Source organism: Blennius ocellaris (assembly GCF_963422515.1).
Source record: "Blennius ocellaris genome assembly, chromosome: 10".
Lineage (NCBI taxonomy): Eukaryota > Metazoa > Chordata > Actinopteri > Blenniiformes > Blenniidae > Blennius > Blennius ocellaris.
Genome location: NC_137659.1, coordinates 10,222,120 through 10,244,225, shown reverse-complemented (window position 1 = coordinate 10,244,225; position 22,106 = coordinate 10,222,120). Strand labels below are relative to the sequence as shown.

At 38.6% G+C, this 22,106-nt stretch overlaps 1 protein-coding gene across 1 annotated transcript in view; it reads left to right on the top strand.

Moving 5' to 3' along the window:
- The window catches only part of ak5 (adenylate kinase 5), a 78,911-nt gene that overhangs the window by 5,220 nt on the left and 51,585 nt on the right, over positions 1–22,106 (top strand). Inside the window, exons 4-5 of the mRNA XM_080503153.1 lie at positions 1,514–1,686; positions 5,677–5,790. Coding sequence (XP_080359279.1) covers positions 1,514–1,686; positions 5,677–5,790 — 287 coding nt within the window. The remainder of the gene's footprint in view (positions 1–1,513; positions 1,687–5,676; positions 5,791–22,106) is intronic.

The window sequence follows — 22,106 nt, the reverse complement described above, 5'->3', positions numbered from 1 at the left end:
GAACCAAATTGAGTAACAAATGGTTCTAGTTTACCAATTGATTCCATAAATTGGAATACATTTATCTATTTAAATGTATCTATTTTACCAATTTATTCCATTTTTAGGATTTAATTCGCTCTCTGAGATCCAAAAATCGATAATACATATACTTAGCCTGACCTGCAAAAAGCTTCGGTCCGGCCCGCCATACTACCAAGAATTTTTTTTTTTTTTTTAAGACATTTCTTAAAAGTAGTGGATACAAAACAACACTGAGACCCGAGCTGAGATATGAGTGATGCTGCCATGAAAGCGCGTTACCTCATTACTATCAAACTAACCATGAAGCCATGCTGTCTGGATGAATTTGTAAAAATACGCACGTGGAACAGTGACAGGACAAGTTTTTTTGGACATTGCACTGTATTTTGCACCAGAAGATTGCATTGAAATTGGTTTTATATTGAGAATATAGTATTTTTTGATTTGGTTTAGAGGGAAATATTTTCAACGGAAAAAAAACCTTAAAGTCAACCGACTCAAGATGACATTGAAGTGTATGTGGCCCCTGATCTAAAGTTTGTTTGACATCCCTGACTTACAGTCTTGCTACAGTGATGCTAAGCGACACACATGACTACTGCAAAATGACACATTAACATTGACCAATTTCCCTGTCTTCGCTGCACAAAGTTCCCATCCTCCCTCTCAAAAATCAATTACACCATGATTGAATAAATGACCAATGACGCAGGTTGTTCTCTCACTGACTTCACTCCACACTGGCCTGGCTTTCCACCAGGAGCAATTTTGGCACAGTTGACATTTCTTTAGTAGCTAATGGTAGCAAGGCTGAAATCCTCAAACGAAGCACAGTTGTAGCAAACCAGCATTCAGGTCATCAGGCAGCGTTTACGGGCGCTTAACCGGACCATTCACAAACTGACAGCTCATATAATAGGCCTGTCATGCTTCAGTGTTATATTATCGTCAGGCCTCGACTCCCTGTGGACAATTAAACTCGAACAATAGCTTGTGTTCGAAACATTGAACACATATATTTCTGTTGCACAAACGTGGCAAAGTGTTCGAACATATTTTCACTCTCCTGAAAATCACACTCCTGTGATTCGTTTGCAAATGTAGGCGGATCACATATACCTTTTTTTCTCATCTGCATCGCCCCATATGTCCCCTGCTAAACACACATCAGCAGCAGTTACACACAGTGTTACAGAGAAGCACACAGTCCTGTCATAGAGAACCTCTTACACTGTGAGAGCACACACACACACACACACACACACACACACACACACACACACACACACACACACACACACACACACACACACACACACACACACACACACACACAGTCTCACACAGGCTGGATCTTTCACACTTATACACAAATGCGCCTACACTAACACACCCACGCACACAATGTTCACACTCAGACACACACATCAAAATCGCTCACAAAAACATCAACTGCTCTCTCTCTCTCTCTCTTTCTCTCTCTGCCTAGGTGGCCCTGGCAGCGGCAAAGGAACACAGAGCCTGAAGATTGCCGAGCGCTATGGCTTCCAGTATGTGTCTGTGGGCGAGCTGCTGAGGAAAAAGATGATCCACAATGCCACAAGCAACAGAAAGTGGAGTCTGATTGCTAAAATCATCACCAACGGAGAGCTGGCGCCACAGGTAGCATGTGGAAGGGGGAAGGGGTGGGATTGCAAGTCCAGTTTCTCTCAGGTCATTATCTCTGCATGCATGCAACTAGAGACTAATTAGCAGCATTGCATATCAGAAACGTCCCGGAGACAGGGATGCTTATCCATCTTATTCGCATCCAAGATGATAACAGACCCCTCCTGCGGTTTCACCCTTTCCATATTTACAAACCCACCACTGAAAGTGCGCACAATCATTTAAACAAGGTCAATTCTTGACACGTTCAGACATTGTGTAAAATGTGCATAAACACACAAGGCCATGTATCAGGTATATCTCATCCAGTGAGGAGACCACCCGCAACTTCTACTACAAAAACAGATATGATGAAATTGACCAAACCGGGATAACCCTCTTTTGGCTGGTATTAAAATCAGACTGGCTTCATTTATTTTGGTTTGTATGCCCACAGAATTGTCAAAAGCTGACCCTTTTTTCGAAGTAAAACTTTCAATATCTGTCAGTTATTCAACATAAGTGTGTCTAATGGTGGCGCTTTCACAAAAACCTAAGAATTCCAAAGAAGCTGGGGATTTTTTTTTTCTGCACTGGTTAGGATGATGGTTCGGTCGGTGTACAGACAGCTCGTCCACAAAACTGCAACCCCAGGCAACCCTGATTAATTTTTTCAGCATTATTGATTTGAATTAGATTAACTCAAATAAAAAAAGGAGAAAAACAAAGTTAAAAAAAAGGAGATAAACTCGATGCATTAAAAAAAGGCCTTCCAGCAGTCTAAACCCACAGCAGATTAACTATAAAATGGCCCTGGTGACCTGAGCCAGTCTTGACTATAAGCTTAATACCGAGATGCCGAGGATGAGGCTGATTCTGTTACATAACTACTGATGTAGAATATATGGCTTTGAGAAATAAGCATGCATATTATTATTGAAAAAACAAAAGTCTTAACTCGTATTTATTTTTTTTCTGTAAATTAATGTTGTACTTCTGCATTTCTGAGCCGGCATTCAGATAATTGTTTGTTTACCAAAGGAGAGCAATGGTACAATGGACTTAATTTATCACATGGGCACTGTGAAGCATTTCATTTGTACCATCTTATTAATCTCCTTCCATAACTGCTTAACCTATCATCTGTCATCCGTCCATTGTGGGCCTGGCAAGAGAACGCTTCCCTTCCTTTGCCACCATTCAGCAAGTCAGCCCAGGAACCAGTGAGATAAACAGCAAAGCGACGCCAAGCTGCAGATTTATTCAACATGATAAAGTGACTTTGTGGCTGTTTGGCATTTAATTTCCTGCTGTGATTAGTTTAGCCCAGCAGATTAGAATTTGGCCCAGAAATGACTCGGGATAAAAGGCAAAAATGTTGCCAAACTTGACTGTAAGGTTGATTTAAGGGGGTGTGATTTGGCGCTAGTGTTTGTTTTGAGGAGCTCTTACAAAGCTGCTGAATAATATGTACATGATTCCTCCAGTCCGTACCAAAAAAATAAAGCAGTTTGTGCGTTGCGGCAAATAATCAACAATATTCAGTATGAACCATCGCCTCACTGAGTCTAACCCCCAACCAGATGCTGTGTGTGTTTGTATGCCTCTGCAGGGTCATGAGACTGAGTGTATATCTGAACTTCTGTTCTCTGAGAAATACCATCGGTTTTCTAATAACGGTTCCTTGGATGGTTGTTGGTCTGCTCCGAAATGAAAAACTAGAAGATCTATTGCTTTTTTTATTCTTGGACTGAATGACTCCTAATTAAAGAGAAACAAACCTGAATTACTGAAGCTTGTTGAAGAGAGAGCTTCTTAACGTCTTTGTTTTTCAGTGAAATGTCAAAGTTTGATGTTTTTGCAGCTATTTTGACTGTGCAGGCCATTGTTAGTAGATGGCATTTACTAGAAACTCATAAGTCACTTCCAGGATGAGCGCCACCCTGCTCATTGTTCACGCTGAGAGCAGAAGTGAAGAAAACAATACCGTTTTCAAAGTTTTTAAACTGCATTGCCAATTCTTTGTCAAGTCATTGTGTGTGGACAAAGCAGACCTTTACTTTCAGTCTAATTCTTTTTCAGAAGAACAGAGAGAAATAGTTCTTGAGAGGGTGAGAGAAATGAAAGCCCACTGAAAGTAGCAGTGCTGTCGTGAGCGAGCCTTAACTTAGGAGTGGGTTTGATTCAAATGTAATGAATTGGTTAGTCATAGTATGGAACGTATTTTTGTTTTTGTTTTATTAAGTCAAACATTTTCCATTGAAGTCTAAAAGTGAGTGTATAGCTTTCCGATGTAGTACCTGCAAACAAAAAACTATGTTTTGATAAATATAAATTATATTTTTGCCAAATTAGTAAGTTTAAATGTATAAATGAACTTTATTTCAAGTCATTATTGCTCAATGTTGTAATCAAACATTATATTAGTATGAATGCAATTATCATGTAAAGATCAGGAAGGAGAAGTTAGCATAGCTTAAAAATGTTACATTTTTCAAACAATTTTCAAGTTGAATGTCACAGTGTTGCTTTTAGTTCATTTATATACACATTATGAGAGGCGCTACAAAAAGAATGCAGAGATTTGAATTTTAATCCAATTTTAGAGTCGTCATTTAAACTTAAATATGTTTTAGAATGAAACACTGATGGATGGATGGATGGATGGATGGATGGATGGACGGCATCTTAATCCAAATGAACTGTTTCCACAGTACATCTTCTCAAATAACACTCATGATATTAGTTACTATTTATACAAGGATATAAGGCTGTACGAATTAAGTTTTGAAAAAAATATATACATACAAAGCAGGACTTATGTCTCTTAAACGGTCAAATTTATAAGCTTGATCTTGCGATGTTAATTGTACTGAGGGATGAGTAAAATTACTTTTGCAAAAAAGTATAAATACAAAAAACTACAACTTAATTTCAATTAGATAAATCTTTATAATTCCTGATTTCCACCTCTTCTTATTCCCGTGTGACATTAATGCTCTATGCAATGTTGTGAAAACACTGAACGCATTCGTGTCTGTATGATAGATGTTGTGTAATAGATCACATCTAAAGGGTGTGTGTCTTAATTACAATAAAGCAATACAACACCTGTTAATATATCACGAAGCCCTTATGGTTATCAGTTGTTGAGATCTCAAACTACAGTTTGCTGTTTAAACATTTATAAAACACCTGTTGCTTATTTGAGAAATAAAGAGTGCGTGTCAGTAGAAACAGCAACCAGCTGCTTGCTGTGGTTGGTGGTTTGAAGCCAGGTATTGCTGTGAGATATCACGCTCTGAGTCCTGCTCCCTGCAGCTTCTCTTCACATCAGCTTTTCTCATTCTATTTGACATGCATACATTAATCTGGTTGATGAAATCTAGATGAGGTTCGGTCTGTGCCCGGCCGTGGCTCCACGTTCTTGCGGTCAGATGGAAATTGAGCATCTGTGTGACTAATGTTATTTTTAGAGCAGAGCATTGCTCATATATCGCTGCAATATTGCATGAAGCACTCTGCCCTGAGAGATGCGTTCAAACATGTCGACCTCCTCCAGCCATGAGGAACTAAGTGATGCTGAAAGATGCTGGCACTATCGGGCCTCGGGAGCTCTTGGCACAGTCACCCTGCCGCATTCAGATACATAAAACAACATTTTTTGTTGTGGAATTCTGCACAGATATTATTATATCCACCACATTGTGTCCTCTGCATGCAAAATATGTCATTTTTCATAGACAAAAAAAACCCCTCCAAACCCAACTATGATGATATAATATGAAGCTGGAGGATTTTTCTCCAAACACAAAAATAACCTTAAAACCAAAGTTAAGTTTGGAGGGAGAAAGCCGAAAATCAATGCACGAGTTAATTACTGAGTTATTTTCTATGATCAAAAATCCAGTGGGCTGCCCGCAGGCATGATGGTTTGCTTTCAGAAGAAACTGAATCTGGTGCTTTGAGATTCATCATGAATATAAACTGTTCTGCTTTTTTCAGGAAACCACAATAACTGAGATAAAGCAGAAAATCATGAAGATCCCGGAAGCTAATGGTATCGTCATAGACGGGTTCCCTCGCGACGTGGGACAGGCATTGTCCTTCGAAGACCAGGTGAGTCTCTCATAGGTTTATTGAAATCTTGCCGCCGATTACGTCCTAAGTTCAGATGGTATTTCAGGTTTATAGCGTCTATTTTGCAATAGATGATGTGCCGCTGGTGGAAGAAATGAAAAATATACAAAGAAACCAAAACTGGACTGAAACACAGTGGATTTAGAGAGGACGAGAAGCACGAAGAGAGGACAAAGCAACACAAGTGAAATTGGCTGACCAGATTATCAATAGATCTGAAGTGAAACTGAACTGAAATTACTATCAGAAGCAATGTCTTATAAATATGTTTTTCCTCATTTGTCAGTAGAGAATTCTGTTTATCTGTACTGAGAGCTGACATGGAGCCCAGCTTCTTTGAAGTCATATAATTGAAAATGTAATCATGGAGTTTGACTTGTGATGTTAACAATATAAAGCTTTAATTTCCCCGACACCTGAGATGAATAAGTCGAGCAGCAGACGGATACTGTGGAGCAATATATTTGGTTATTTCTAAAGCTACCAGCGGTATCAGTGAGCAGGACAGATAGCGGCAGCTGCTTTTATTTATGAGACAATTTGCAAGCTCATGGAAACTTCAGTAACTGTTATTGTGTATATAGAATTTCACAAAAGCAATGAGGTACCAGCTGCTACTGCCAAAAGTAGACCTGGAAATCCCATTCCCTCATCAATACAGTGCTTTACGGTAATTAACTGTCTCAGAATAATTCTGCAGATGATGAAAGGGCAACATAAGAGACATTTGAAATAAGGAAAGCATACAGTAAATCTACCTGTGTGGCGCTGGTAAAGTAAGATTTGAACAAACCACTGGAAGAAAGTTCCCACTCACCTGCAGTCAGAGCAGTTTTAAAAAAAAGGACAAATAAAGTATAACTGTTGAATCTGAGTTATAAAATATAATTGATATCCTGAATCTAACCGCTTTTAGCATTTCGCTGATAATTGATTGATTTACATTTTGGCCATGATGCTTCAGAGTGACTGTGTTTGAATATTGTAAACTGTGAGTCCAACACACACAAAGAGCCATTGTCACAATCACCCTTCTACAAACCAGACATGTAAATAAGCCATTTTAACGCCACACACCGCAGCTGCTGTCTGGTTTTTATCTCAAGAAATTGCCAATCTGAGGATGGCATCAAGAGTGGCTCTGCTGTTTGAGCCACTAAGTCTGGGTTTGAAGTATTTCATATCAGAGGCTGCAGAGTCAATGTCATGGAAGTTAACAATCATAAATGATCAATTAGATGGATTGGAAACTGTCCGTTGTGTACACATGACTCTGAGCTAGGTATAGCCCAACAGAAGATGAATGGAAAGTCTGTTACAAGACAATCGTTTAATCAGATTTTAAAGCGTGTATGTAGAAACAGCAACTTGTTTCTCACAATGTTTTGTGAAAATTGGTAGCGGATTAGAAGTAACTCGTTTCTAAGAAAAGTTCTTTGCTGAGCTGTCAGCACTGTCTGGGTCAGTCGGAAGTCAACGACCGGCACAGATACGGCTTTTTGGTCTGTTTATATTCAGTTACCATTAAATAAAATCCAGTATTTTTTTTATTTATTTTTTAATCTACCCATGCTCCTGTGACAGGGCTGCATTTCCAACAATAATGCAAAATGTGGCACAACTTTGTTTTAAATTGTGATACAAATAAGAACAAAAGGAAACTTCAGTAATTATAACTGTGTTATGAGTTTCTCAATAGGCACTTATGAAACATAATAATAGCATTACAGTAATGTGTTCCCTTATAACATTTCTTATATTCATAAGCTGGTTGGCATTTCTACAACTTCAGGTTTGCGGTTTTATCTCATTGAGGTATTTAAGATCAGCACTGACTTCAAGTGACGACGCCTCAAGTCAGCAAGTTTCAGCTGCTGCTCATCTTTTCCGTTTCACTGCCCGGTCATTGCTCAGTGTCTCAGAAATGAACAGCAAGCGCGCCGAGCGCAGACACTGGCCCATTACTCGGGCAGATCAGATCGTTATCTTTGCATGAGGAATCGAGTCCACCAAAGTGTTGTTGAAGAATAACAAAATATAAGTTGTGGCTCACTAGACTTTTTTTTAATCTGTTCTTAACTTAAAGGCAAGAAATGAGTGATAAAACCAACTGAAACCATTATCGTCAATGACAATTAGGAGTGAAATACTGTAAATGAAACGCAAAAGATACAGAAGATATAGCAGCAGATACAATTGATTATTATCAGTGTTTATAGATGTGTACCACCTTGGCTTTATAAGTTCCATGGGCCACATGTCGCCCTTCAGCTGTCCCTCACTGAAGCGCCAAAGGTCACTGAGCAAGCAGCAGTGGAATTGTTGTACATTATGCATGCAATACAATTGAGAAGATGCATCACTGTGTTCATACTCTCCTTTATCAGAACTTGCTGATAAATATAAGAACTGGACTGACACAAAGCGGGGACAGTTGAGCAGATCAAAACCAGACAACATGCTTTTATTTTTATTAGTACATGTGTTGAAATACTGAGCAGAATTGGATAGAACTTATGGCTTGGCCCTCCACTGCAGTCCTCGTTTTTCATGTGGCCCCCTCAGTGGAATTAATTGCCCACCGCCTTTCTAATGGAAAGTTTTTACAGTTGAATGGCTGGGTTGAATGGTTGTGTGACTCAAAATGGTCGATTGCTTTTAGAGGGATTGATTGTCTTTATTACATCTAAGCGCACTTAACATTTATCTACTTTTAAATGAGCATCCAATGATTTATAGAATGACCGGAGCCCGTCAGGGTCGTCATGAGGGCTGTTTGACTTTATGATCTGACAATTATAGACACATTTATGGGAACACAAGGGAAGGACATGAGATTAATATTCAAAGACTGGATGAATGTTTGGCTCGTTTGGCATTATATATTATATTTGAAATTCAATTTTAACACTGGTATTTTTCAATTTTGACTCTGAGTTTCATGCCTTGGCCCAAATATATCTTACAAACATTGTTTATAACATGATGGTGTGTGTGCTGGTGGTCTTTCATCACATCACCAGTAAATTACTACATTACTCGCAAGTTATCTGAGATAAATACAATAAAACGTCAAGGAAAATGTGTATATTATGTATCTTGCCACACATAAAAAAAAACTTTTCAGATTAAATATGCATCGTTATGTGAATTACTAAACTCTCTTCCCTTTGCTTTGTTTACTTTCTCTGCTGCATATTTAATATTTATTTTGTGAGATTTTGCAGTGTAGCTTTTTCTTTGGGACATTTTGCTTATGCTGTCAGTCTGTGGGTTTTTTTGGTGGTACTGTAGCTTTCTGTTGTTATACAGCAACATCTATTGGTCACAGATGGTATGTACCAGCGTATTTTAATTTTTATATGTTCAAAGTGTTTTTATTTAATTAATTTCCAACTGTAGCCACTTAGGAGTGGCGTCATTATATGGTGTTACTTTCCAGTCAGATGCATCACCAGCCAAACAACTGAAATAATAGAAAAAAGCGACTTATAGTGTGGGAAATACAGTAGTTTTGAATAGAATACAAATGTAGCCATTTGTGTCCATTCCAAAACGGTAAATGTGGCTTTGGCTTGGTGAAACTGTGCAGGATCAGTGCAGGACTGCCACTCATCGCCCACTAGAGATCATCACAAGGGGCCAAAAATCCCCTGCAAAGCACTAATGGCATGTTCAAAATGTAAAACAAAAACAAAAACATCTAAAAGTTTGTCCCTATAGTTTACTTTACTTTATCTGCCATCAGTGACGCGGGAACATGTTGAGTGCTTAAGGCTAAGTCAGCCTCATACTTTCATATTGCTCAAGGCCCACGTTTGGCCTCATTAGGTGTTTTCTGTTTGGAAAAATGCTGCAATTAGAGAGAAGGAAATCCAATGGCTTTCGATGTGTCTGAGCTTCTGGACATAAATGACCTGAACTTCCATTTTTAGCCATAGTTTCATTCATGATGCTCAGTCGAGCAGTGAGCGTGAGGATCAATGACAATGCAATTAACTGACGTGTTGCTGGAAGAAACTCTCATGTGGAGTAAGTGCAAATATCCAACAACGTCACCGGCTTCAAAACTGCAGCTCCCGAGTGGTGCTGAATGATGATGAACTGGGAGTTTATGGGCTCCAGCGGGGCGACCCAGATGGGACTCTTCTCAAGGCACCATTTACTGAAAAACTGTGTGCTGGTGTATCTCATTATCTTTACAGTCAACACATGTTAATGGATTGTTAATGCAGGCAGCCGCAGCGGCTCAAATCGGCCGGCTGTTTTGGCTCCGTCTGGTTCAGTCAGTTAACCAACTTGATTCCTTATTTCACACTACTTCACACTAAAACAGTCGAATGTGTACACATGCAAACTTGTACACACATTCTGCAGCTCCTGATCTATCATACACGCAAGGACGTGGCCTTGAGTATAAAAAAAATACACAGTATATGCGATCGAAAAGAGGACGCAGGGTCACATCTACATACATATGCATATATTCAGTAATTATTTTTGTGTTTCTGCTTTTTACATCCGCCAAAGTAATAATGAAATCATCAACATATATTTATCCGTTTGTTTGTCTTTTAGAAAGATTGCGTCAAAACTTCGGCATGGATTTTGTCGACATTTTTACCACAGATAGATATCAGGCCACGGAGGATTCCATTAAATTCAGGATGGGATTCGGATCCAGATTCTGGATCAAGATTTCATTTTATAGTCTTTAAGGATTAGGTCAAAACTACATGACAGATTTTCACCACTGATAGATGTTAGACCAACAAAAACCGCTTTCAAAGTTAGAGGTGATCCGGATCCTTTGGCAGTCTTATTGTTTTGAATTTATTTACATTCTTGAACTATACAATTTTTTTTTTTTTTTTTTTGGCTGAAGGCCACCAGAAGAAGATATTAGAGTGTATGAGAGGTGATAAACTAAATATTCCCAAATATTTCTCAAAAAAGGGACACATCGACAACAAGACGTAACATTACTCCCGTTTCGATGCGTTTGTAGGTAAGTGCCTGTGAATCGATTCTGAAAGCTGTGTTCACAACGCCTGTAATGATTAAGAAGTGAATCTGAGTTTAAAGAATCAAGTTTTTAAAAAAAACAAGCACAATAGTTCCTTGTTTTAAGCTTTTTGTGGTAGCGATTCCTGTCCATTCCCTTCTTGAGTTATTTCAGTGCTGTATTGTCTGAAGCAATATGGAAGACAGAATCGTGAGTAAGGTTGATCCACTTTCAGTTCCTTTGTGTGGAGTAGTTCACAAGCTACTCATGAATGATTGATTAATTACCAGCTATTCATAACCTGCTCTTCAGTCGCTGCTTACATGTTGGTGTACCATGTCGAAAAATGTGGTTTGTCCACAGCTTGAATGTTCAGCTGCCAACAGTCTAAATATCCATGTATTGAATTCGTCATTAAGTGGAGGAAAAGAGAGCACTCAGGCATAATTTGTCATTAACAAACAATCAGACCAAGAGCTTAAAAAAAGATCATGAACATAAAGTAAAGAATGCGTCTTGTGTGAACGCACCATGTATAATTGGATAATGGGAAGTCATGTTTTCTCTCCCACTGAAGCACTCACAGCAGCTAGATTTAGCATATTCCTGTCAGTAGTAATTAATTTAGATGATTTTTTACCAGTTTTTAACTCATGCAATGCAATTTGTAATACACTTCCGGTTCTGCAAGAAGGGCTTTGGCATTTCTGGTTTAATAATAGACTTTTTTTTATATCTTTTAAAACAAGATTTTTTTTCCACCAATTAAAAAGTCTTCCATACACATAAATGCATATCCAACATATTGTAGCAAATGGAAGCGGACGTTAGGGATTTGCACAGGTCAAAGCTAATGCTATGAGGAGCATTTTCCTCTTGTGATAACATATTGCATATTGATTTTTTTTTTTCTCAGCTGCTACAACAAAACAAAAACTGTAAAATCTGTAAAATCTGCAGCCTGACAACCTGACAACCTCCATATGTTGAGTGGAGTGGAGCAAATCAGGGTCAGACACCTGGATAAAGTTTTACTAAGTGTTATCCACATATATTTAAATAATTCACTCCTCATTCATATCTACATCTTCAATTTTAGATAACAGGTACGTTTAATGCATAGCAGAACTTTTGCTGCAACATTTAAAATCAATTTGAATTTAAAAAAATTAGTGTACAAACCTATTTAAATAATGTTGTGTTAAATCCACATGTAAACCTGTCCTGAGTCAAGTTTAGTATAAAACACAATTTAATATACATTATACATTTTAGGTGCCTTCAGTTTGGGATGAAAACCATTTGTTTAGATAATTTAAAAAAGAAAATTAAAACTATGACTTGTGAAGGAATATACAAGTTAAACATTTGATTTCTGTGGGACAACTGAAGACATTGTATTATACATTGTATATTGTATGTTATCTTCCTACACAGCTGGGATTTCTCCCACTGCTAAAGTTGGGAAAAACAAAGCTGTAAATTAATGTTCAGGGACATCCCAAGTTGGTTGGCGATGTCTCCTCAGTGCTCCATTCTGCACAATTCATGGTTAAGGTAAGATTGGAGCAGATAAGAGGTCAGAGGTCACTTTGGTCCCACGGGAACGTCAAGCTCTGAGTAAAACCAGTTTTAAGCAGTTTTGGAGACAAAGGAATAGCGACTTCACTATAGCAACGCATACATCACGAGGAACTGACCAATGTGAGGTTGAGGTGTCGTATGCAAATGTATAAATATGAACCCCGCGTTGCAACGGGGCCCTTCTTCATTGTAAACCTGGCCTATATACTTGGGTCTGCAAGGAAGAACGGTCCGAGCTCGTATAGATGTAATCTCTGATATATGGAATTTTGTAGCATTGTATAATCTGACATGCATTTTTGTAAACTCTTGTTTGTGTGATTATTAAATGCATTATTGAAGAAATTAACACTCTCTTTCTGCCTCTCCCGGATCAAACGAACATGCAGGAATTCAGGGGAACACAGGTACGAATTCCAACACTTGGAAATGACTGGGAGCGAAATACAGCTTACCTGGATACCTTGGATAGGGATTGTAAAGTGATGTTGTGTTTACACATAAAATTAGTCAATGTTAGAGTTAAAACGAAGTTAAATCTTTCAGTTAAAAGTTAAAAAGGGGTAGCAACTCCTTTTTCAAACGTGGTATAAAAGAATTTGCTTATTATTGATTTTCTGTTGTCTTATTAGCTTGAATATGTACATTATATACATAAACATACATTTGATAATTTTTTAAAATATATTTATATACTTGTTCAAAATAAATAGATAAATATAAGGGAATAGTTTAAATGCCTTATAATAATTGTTCCAGATTTATCAGTCATTCTTTATCTTCATTCTTTTTCACCACAATTTCCTTTGTTGCTGCTTTTGAGCATTTTCGGTTTCTTTTAATAGGGATTAGATTGCAAATTAATAATTTTTCAATCATTATTTATACATTTACAAGTGTGTGTTTTATTGCACAGCAGTATTGTGCGTGCCCTCTTTAGTCCTTCACAATAGTGACTGGATGGCTGAGCCTCCAGTCTATTAATTCTTCCTCTCAGTCTTTTTAAGATGAGACCGGGTCTCAGAGTAATGAGCCTCATATTGTGGCTGCTGTTGTCTGCTGGCCCACCTCACCTGACAGCAGGTTCCCCTCAGTGCATGTTGGCTGTCTGAAAAGGAAACAAAAAAAAAACCCACACACACATGGGGAAATGTTAGGCTGGCTCGGGTATAGAAAGTGGGATTATTAATCATGCTCACACAATCCCAGTTCCCATGTTTTGTTGATGAGCCTCACAATTGAGCCGTTATTGTGGTTTCTAGCTGTTTCATACACAGCACAGATGCGATTGCACATCCCCGTCCTCATCGTCTCCACATCTGCTGAATGGAAGCAAACAAAATGAAGACAAACCCGGAGACCAACTCACTACTGTTGCTGGATTTTTCAGGGTTCAGTGGCATTTTCAGGTTCAAATAGGGTGAAAATCTCATCATTCTAAACTTCAAACATCTATCATCTCATAGTTGGGTTTCTATATCACATTGTTTATAGTCGCGTCTGAGCAACTGGTGCAGGAGCAGCTCGTATGGTCATTGATGTTCATGTCAGCGAGGTAGTGCACAGATGCAACAGTTCTCGGAGCTTACAATCGAATAAAGTGACAACTGGCTATTAAAGGGTTGTTTCTGCAGCTCAGAAGCGGGGAGAGACCCCAGCTGTGCAGCACTTTGACAAATGAGATGCGAGGACCTAATTAAGCTGGAGATAAGGCCACCTGTGGCTGTCAGTGTCCAGTTAAGGCTGATATGGTCAGAATTGGGATTTAAATAGAACTAGTATTTTGCTTTCTTCTTAAGAGGGACGATCAATTTTCTGGGGTGGCTTTCTCTGTGGAGTTTGCATGTTCTCCCTGTGCTTGTGTGGTTTCTTTCCTGGATATTTTCAATATTATTAGATGACTTGAAATTCCCCATTAGTGTGAATAAGTGTGTTTGCCCTGTGATGATTGACAAACTGTTCAGATTTTTTTTTTTTTTCTGTCAGCTGGGATTGAGTCCAGCGCCTTGCGATCCTAAGTTCGATAAAGTGGCATACAAGGTTACTTTCCCATTTCATAAATTCAATCTTCGATACGAGGTTGTCTTTTTTTTCCCTCATGAATTTTTTATGCCAAATTTCTAAAGTTTTAAATATTCCTGAAACATGTCCTTGGCTTGCAATTCTTTGAAAACGATGTAATAGTAGCTCAGCTTTTTGCAGGTTTACCAAGCTTCAACCTTGATCTGGTCAATCTGATGCTCGACACAAATGTCCTTGACCAGCTTCACCTACGAGTTTTCATCAGAGTTTCCCTCAAGATTGCAGAGATGTGCCTGACAGTCATCCAGGACATATCACACCTAAAGTCTATACTAAGGCTGTCGAACATGTTCTAGTTCAAGGCTTACATACACTGATTGGGCCGGAGTGGTAAAATAGTGTGTGCTATACCTTTTAATTTTAATCTTTAAAGTTTGTATTTGTAGTGGTGCAGTGGTGAGTATGCATGATGAAAATGTCTACATTCTCACAAAACCAAAAAACTCAGACAATTATTATAATCTCAAAATGAATGCAATTTTAATGATACCTTTTGGTGTAAAATACGTTGAATTGTCTTAAAATTTCTGTTGCTGTTGCATTCTGGGTGATTTTACAAACTCACCCAGATAGCATGGCTTTGAGGCGAATGCTAGTTTGCTGTCTTTGATGACAGCATCACTGATATCTCAGTTGGCGTTTCATTGTTGTGTTGTGTCTGCTACTTTTAAAAAATGTGTTAAGAAACATTTTCTTTGACATTTTTACCATTTTCTCTGTGGTTTTTGCGAGCCAGCCACAGGCCTTATGTTTGCTGTAGCTGGCTGCTGATCCGAGCTGATTCAAGGCAATTTAAAATCACTGATCCCAATAACACAGCTTCAGGCCTTGGGTAGAAAACAAAGTACGAGAAAAACTCCACACAATAATTAGCTGAGCCTGAAATTCAATCTGGGTCTTTCCATTGTAAGGAAAGAGTACTAACTGCCACACTCCATCAAAAATGTATGATTTTGTACTAAAAAACAAGAAAAACATGCCTTTGTAAGCACAAATATCATCAGAAATTCAATGGTCTGTATGTATAAATGTCATTTGAGTGTATTAATCTCCACACCCGGCTTTGTTGAACCGGTGAGAAACACATAACAAGCCAACTTTTCTTTTTTTTCTTCCACAAGGAAGTCTCGCCACAAGTGTTGACACTGCTGGCGTCATAGGCTCTGACCCTCTAACAGTGCCTCATACTTCGATATTATCCCAATCTACACAGCATTTTTCTCTGTAATGAAAACATAGATTGATGCTTGTCCCCAACCATGAATGAAAGGCCTCGGTTGCTAAGAAACACCACATTGTCTGTTTCCAGCACTCGGTGTGATGTCTTATAGTTGACTCTGGTTTATTCAGCTTCTATATCTCCTATCAGCCGACAGATCAGAGCAGAATTAGCTCACATGTTGTCTACAGGAGAAAATATTTAAACAGAGCAAAGGTATGACCAATGCGGAGTGATCGGGGGTGTTTACACTCAATGTCATTATATTTGCACACAAGTATAAACAAAAGAACAGTCAGGCACAGCCGTGATATTAGACTTGGATGTTTCATGAATGAAGAAAACAGTACAACTATAACAACTACAACTTTGCCTCATGGTGCAGGTTGTTATCTCTATGTTGTATGAATCTTGTCCATTCACAGCATCTGCAAAATGAATTGTAGAAATGCAGAAGCATAAAATTCTTTCAATGCATTATGATGCATATTTACTGTTGAAATTTGATTAAAATGACACATTATTTTAAATTTTGTTTAATACTTTGTTGTTGACTAATTTGATTATTCAGGGTTATTGTAAAATGATTTATAATAACTATTTAAAATTACAGTACTAATTGTATTTACAATATTTGTTGGTTAATACTACCTTTTAGAGGAAATCTACACTTTTAAGGTATCTAAACCACAAATGTGATTTTTGCACAAGGCTTTAATGCAAATTGAGTAGTATATGAAGTGTGATTCTCCCTGTACTGAAATTAGATTACATTCTTGAAGCAAATTAATCTGCTATGTCGCCGTTAAATGTAACAGCAGGTCTCGCTGAACATGCAACTATTCAAACTATTACCCACATCTTTAGTGTAAGCACGGAGAGAAATTAATATGCTGATCACGCTTGTGGACCTCACATGGGTCCTCAAAGAGAGAAGAGCTTGACTCAGTGAAGGAGAGAGGGAACACTGTGATTAAAGATGAAGACGGGAGACAGATGGATAAAGTGACACGTTCGGCTACGAAGTCACGGAGTGTGTGGAAACTTTATGTGGAGGCGTGTGAAACTACAGGAGTTTAGATTTGTCGGCAAAGGACACAGAAAGTGCACAAAAATCACTCGCTGGAAACTTGTTTGGGCACTTGACGTGAAACAACAACAATCATTCGCTTTGATTTGCTTTAATTAATTTAAGCTTTGATTTGACAGTATCCCTCAATTATGTCTGTGGTTGCTGATCTGACCTGTATCACTACTGAGCCAATGCAGCCAAATCCAGAGGTGGTGTAAGGTTCAGGTTTAGATCCTCTACAACAGAGGTGGGCAACCCTGGACCACTGGTGTATGTTTTCAATAGCTTCCTGCAATTAACAGACCAGAACTGAATGAATGTGTTTTCATGGAGCTCTGCAGAAAGTCATATAATGAGGAATTCATTATAATCAGATGCCGGAGCAGCGACACATTGAAAACCTGCAGGGCTGTAGACCACGAGGACCAGGCACCCCACCTCTGCCATAGAACCCGCAGGACGTTAGACATGTAAATAGATAGTTCTTTATCCTATTTTCATTTGATTTGTACTGTACACTCTTTTTTGAAAACAATCTTCTCTTCTGAAAAGTATAAATAAAGCTAATTAAAGCTAAAAATGACTTTAAAAGGATAAACTGCTCAAATAAGTGAAACAGTTACAATTGCTGAACCTGCTACGACATTAAGTATGGATACAAATGCTAAGACAGCTTAAATGGTAATACAATCTCTACATTTCTCAATCATGGGTATCAAACTTCATGATTATAAGATAAGAATTTTGCATTTATAGCAAAACCAGATGCAAAAGATTATGAACTGCTCATCCTCACTTTTGAGGTTACATATGTTTTGCATTTTGTATTGTCACAGTCAAGGTTTGGGAGATTTTGCAACTTGTTTTTGAGAGATAGTTGTGGACAAATCCTTTTTCTCACGTGGTGTCTGAATATCATTGGTCGGAATTTTAAAGAGGCCACACGGTTAATGCAGGAAAACAAGCATGTCACCTACATTCACTCCTCTTTTCTCGTGCATTGCGCTTGTTTGTGCGTAAGAAAACAAACAGATGGCTCTGTTCTTGCAGACTATGCATCGACTTTAACTGTCGATTGGGGTGTACTTGCTTTAAGTTGACTGCACTCCCTGTGGAAATTTAACGCGGATGTTTTCCAGCTCTTTTCTCTGCCTTTAGATCAAGTCAAATACTTTCATCAGTGCCAGTTTAATCTATTGTGTTTTCAAGTTTAATCATTTTACAGCTATTTGATGTAACTGAATTGTCTCTTTATTCTGGTGATCATTGTTAAATGGTTATGAGATGATAAAAGTAATAGTCATTTTAGTTAACCCTAAGTCCAATGGATTCAATACTTAATGATCTTCACAACACTAACTGTTGTTTTCTCTGAGCACATTCAATCCCCCCAAAAAATCGTTAAGACCATTTAAGGGATTTGCAGACATTAAAACTGACTCATCACTGCTTTAAGCTTCATATAGTTTTTAGTCTGAGGGATTCAATACTTCATATTGCGTCCTGAGTCATCCTCTGGGGACCTTCATCTTCCATTTTCATTACTGACCCCATGCTGTTCTTTTGCCCTTTGCAACATCACAGCAGCCATTTATGAGCTGTTCCCATGAGCCACTGCGGCCGTCCCGCTCCCTTTATAGCTGCCCGGTGAGACCATCTATCCCTTCATCCTCGCCTAGAGCCGTTTCACAAACACTTCCCCTGACGATGAAGGTGTCAGCCTGTCAATCCACCCCAGTCAACTGGCCTGTCTGATGGGGGTGGGCGAGTCTGCAACTATCAGTCAATTCATGTACTTCAATAATTATTGAAATTGAAGTTTTCAGTGAGTTACAAAAAATATAAATAAATAACCCATCTTCATAGTTCTAAAGTAAAAGGGCACATCTGAGCAGCGGCTTGTGTCGACGTCACAACTGGCTTGTTCCTCTCGGACATTACACAGAATTACGCTCGGAGAAGAACTAATTACCGCATAGTGCAAGTGCACATGGCTTCATCCACCTCCTCCTGCGAGACCGAGACTTCCACCGGCTTAAGGGGACGTTGCCAAAACAGCCACATTATGTAATTGTTCTTTTTGCAAGCTTACAAAGCTCTCCTGCTCAACCAGCAAGCAAAACATCACTTCATTTATTTTCTCTAAGCTTCGGTCTAAACACATATGCATTGCCAATATGCAAGTACAGTGACCATGCCATTTGCAGAGTATGTGCAGATCACAGGTGAAGATTGAGGAGACGTCTCTGTAAACAGTTTTCAGGTCACTCTGGGACAAAATAAATGCATCGTTTAAACACAAAGTTCGTCAGTTGTGAGTCAGTTGGTTAGTTGCAAGTAAACTAAAAAATTTACCAAATGTATTTATTATGTGGCTGCATGTTATGTGACAGAAAATTTTATCTGTATTTGTTTTACTTAACTAAATGTGAAAACATCGCTTTTTGATGTTTTGTATGTGTAATACAGTGTTTTGATTGCCTCTTGACTCGTAAACTTTGAGAATATATAACAGAAGCTGTGAGTATCCCAAGAAGAAATCCGTGTGGGTTTTGTATTTTTTGTAAGCTGTTCAGAAAGCTGCCCGACTGTTATGCAACTTTGTGACAATTTTACAAACATCCCCCTCTCAAGTATCTCAGCCCGCAAGCCAAACGGAAACTCACTGTGTTTTGGTCTTTAGCCATTGCACTGTGAAATTGCACGTCCTGAGCAAAGAAAATAAATAACCGTTTGCGCCGTAAAGACTGGCGTGTGTTCCTGGAGAGGCTCCCAGACTGATTGGTTCTGATTATGATGTCCTGGCAACTGAAAGCAAAAGGCCACACTTTAGCATCAGACTGCTTCTCGAACTCAGAGCAATTCAGGACATCAAGACTTCACTGCAGTGCGCCTGCGAATTGAAACCTAAAGTTACCTAAGAGTGTTCAAATAAATATCTTCACTTTAGTCGATATGAGTTTATCTAATATTTTGTGTCATTTTGCCCATTGTGTAGTCACATGGCGTGTTGGGCTTCAGCCTGTAATTAAAAAGCTCCTCATTTTAATTCCATGTTATTCCAGCCTGAACCTGAGTCAAACATGCTGGTTGCCATGGATCAATATTCCACCAAAGGAGGGCGTAGCGAGCAGTTGCTAATCTGCATTTAAGACGACATGAAGTCAAACGGGTCAACCTAAAGAGGTCGCGCTTTTTCAGGGTGAAAATTATACTGTTGAGATTTATACTTTATATTTGCTAACATTGTATGAGAACACCAGGGCTGTGGTAACAGATCAGACAGTTAAAGACCAGAAAAGTTGGCTCCAACTGCAACTTTACTCCTCCTCAAGTACGAATGGGGACATTTATTTAAATGTTGTTCTCTATGTCTGTTTGTTCAAACAAGCGAGAGTAATGGCATTCAAAGCTCCCCGAGACGTCTGAGATTAGAAATCTGCTCAGTTGCTCTTCATAGCAACTGCTGGATGGCAGAGGAATGGAGAGGAAACCAACGAAGGTTTACGCAGACAGATGGAGACGTCTGATCGCCCGCAGCTACACATGTTTAGAAGGGCAGAACAGGAAAAAAAGAAAAAAAAAACATTCAAATACAAACTGGGCCATGAACTGATGCCCTTTTTCAGCTGTTTTTTTTCTTGTAGAGCAGCTCTGGTGGGTGTGAAGCACACTATAGATCGATCTGTTATTTTTAAAAGAAATCTGTCTCATTTCACCTTGAATGTTGTTTAAGACGTAGTAGACCAAACACATACAATCGCTGTCTTAATGTTACAAGATATGACACATAATGGCCATTCAAAGAATGAATATGACATATAATATCCTTAAAAGTCAAGTCTTTCTTCTTTAAAAACAAATGCTTCAAAAGTCATTAGTATTCAACAAAAGGGCAAAAAGCGGTATTTGACAAAGCAGTAGTATCAACGTTTGCCTTATTTTGCACCTCAGTTAGATCTCAAACCTGAATGCCATTCTTGAAGCAAGGGAGAAATATTTATCGGCTGAACTGAAGAGACCAAAAAATGTGAAACAGATATAATTTCTCTCTGAAATGATGTGGGAGCATTTAGTGATTCCGCAGCTGCACAACCTGCTGACGAAACCGTAAAAACACAGACTGAAATTCTAGTTGCCTTCACTGACATGACACGTAACTCAACAAACAGGCTATTGTTGGCGAAGGCTACGTACCAGATCAAGTGCAGAATGTCTAGAATTCCTAATTTCATTGAACCGAAACACAAACAGGATTTACTCACTCTGAACAGTGATAAACCACCTGTGGTGCTTTTTATAGGAGAAACTTCCCAACGGTGTTGAGCTGGGTGAACATTTGTCAGGCTCAAGATGAGGAGGATATTTAGCACTGTGTGAGTCTCACTGTACAAGGTCAGAGCCATAGAAACCAAATGACTTCCCTTTGATGGGGCTTTGCATTAGTGAGACAACAGCGTCCTTCACTGATCTTTAAAGGGCCGACGTACAGGTGGCTCCTCATTATTTAGTAAGTCATGCCTTTTTTGTCCAGGACTATGTAAAACACAAGCAGTCAAGCTCATTGTTCTGGCTCAAATGAAAATTTGCATTACTAAGGCCTTAATCATTGCTGTTGCCACTACTTGACCTTTGATTTTAATTAGAATAGTAAATGTGGACTTGATTATTATCATATCTTGGCAACAGGTGCTGAATTTGTGCAGTTTTTAGACTAGCCTGTTGTAGCTGCTGGCAGAAGTAATAAAGCAACACTTCACTGTAATGCCTCTGCTTTTAGAAGTGATGTGTCAATAAATTATTACTGTTGTTACACTGATAATGCAGATTTAAGAGCTTTTTGTCAGAACAAATCAGTACCGCCATCTTTTTTTCTCATTCGTCCAAAGGTTATGTTTTGAATTAGCCAAAGCTGTCTTGCTTATGATTTTCCATGTATTACGATTTTGTAATTATAAGTATACAACACGCATGTTAAGTTCAGACACTTAGTAACTGTAAGTCAAATTTATGATATATCAACTTTATAACATGTCCCATCAAACTACCTAATGACGAGCACTCTTTGGAAGATGTCCCACTATCAGTGTCAACTTCAGCCCGTTACCACGGCAACTGTGGTGCATTTGTCGCCACCAGAAAGGACTGCCTGCATGTTTTTAGTTTATCTCAGCTGTCTTGTTTCTTTGAGTGGCGCCTCTCCCTCTAACTTAATGACTTCATCAGTCTTCATACGGACAGACACAGTGCTAATGTGCCTCAGCAACAGTAAAGTATTACTAAACGGTGCACATCAGACAGAGACATTTTTCATTCATATATTTCCAAAAATG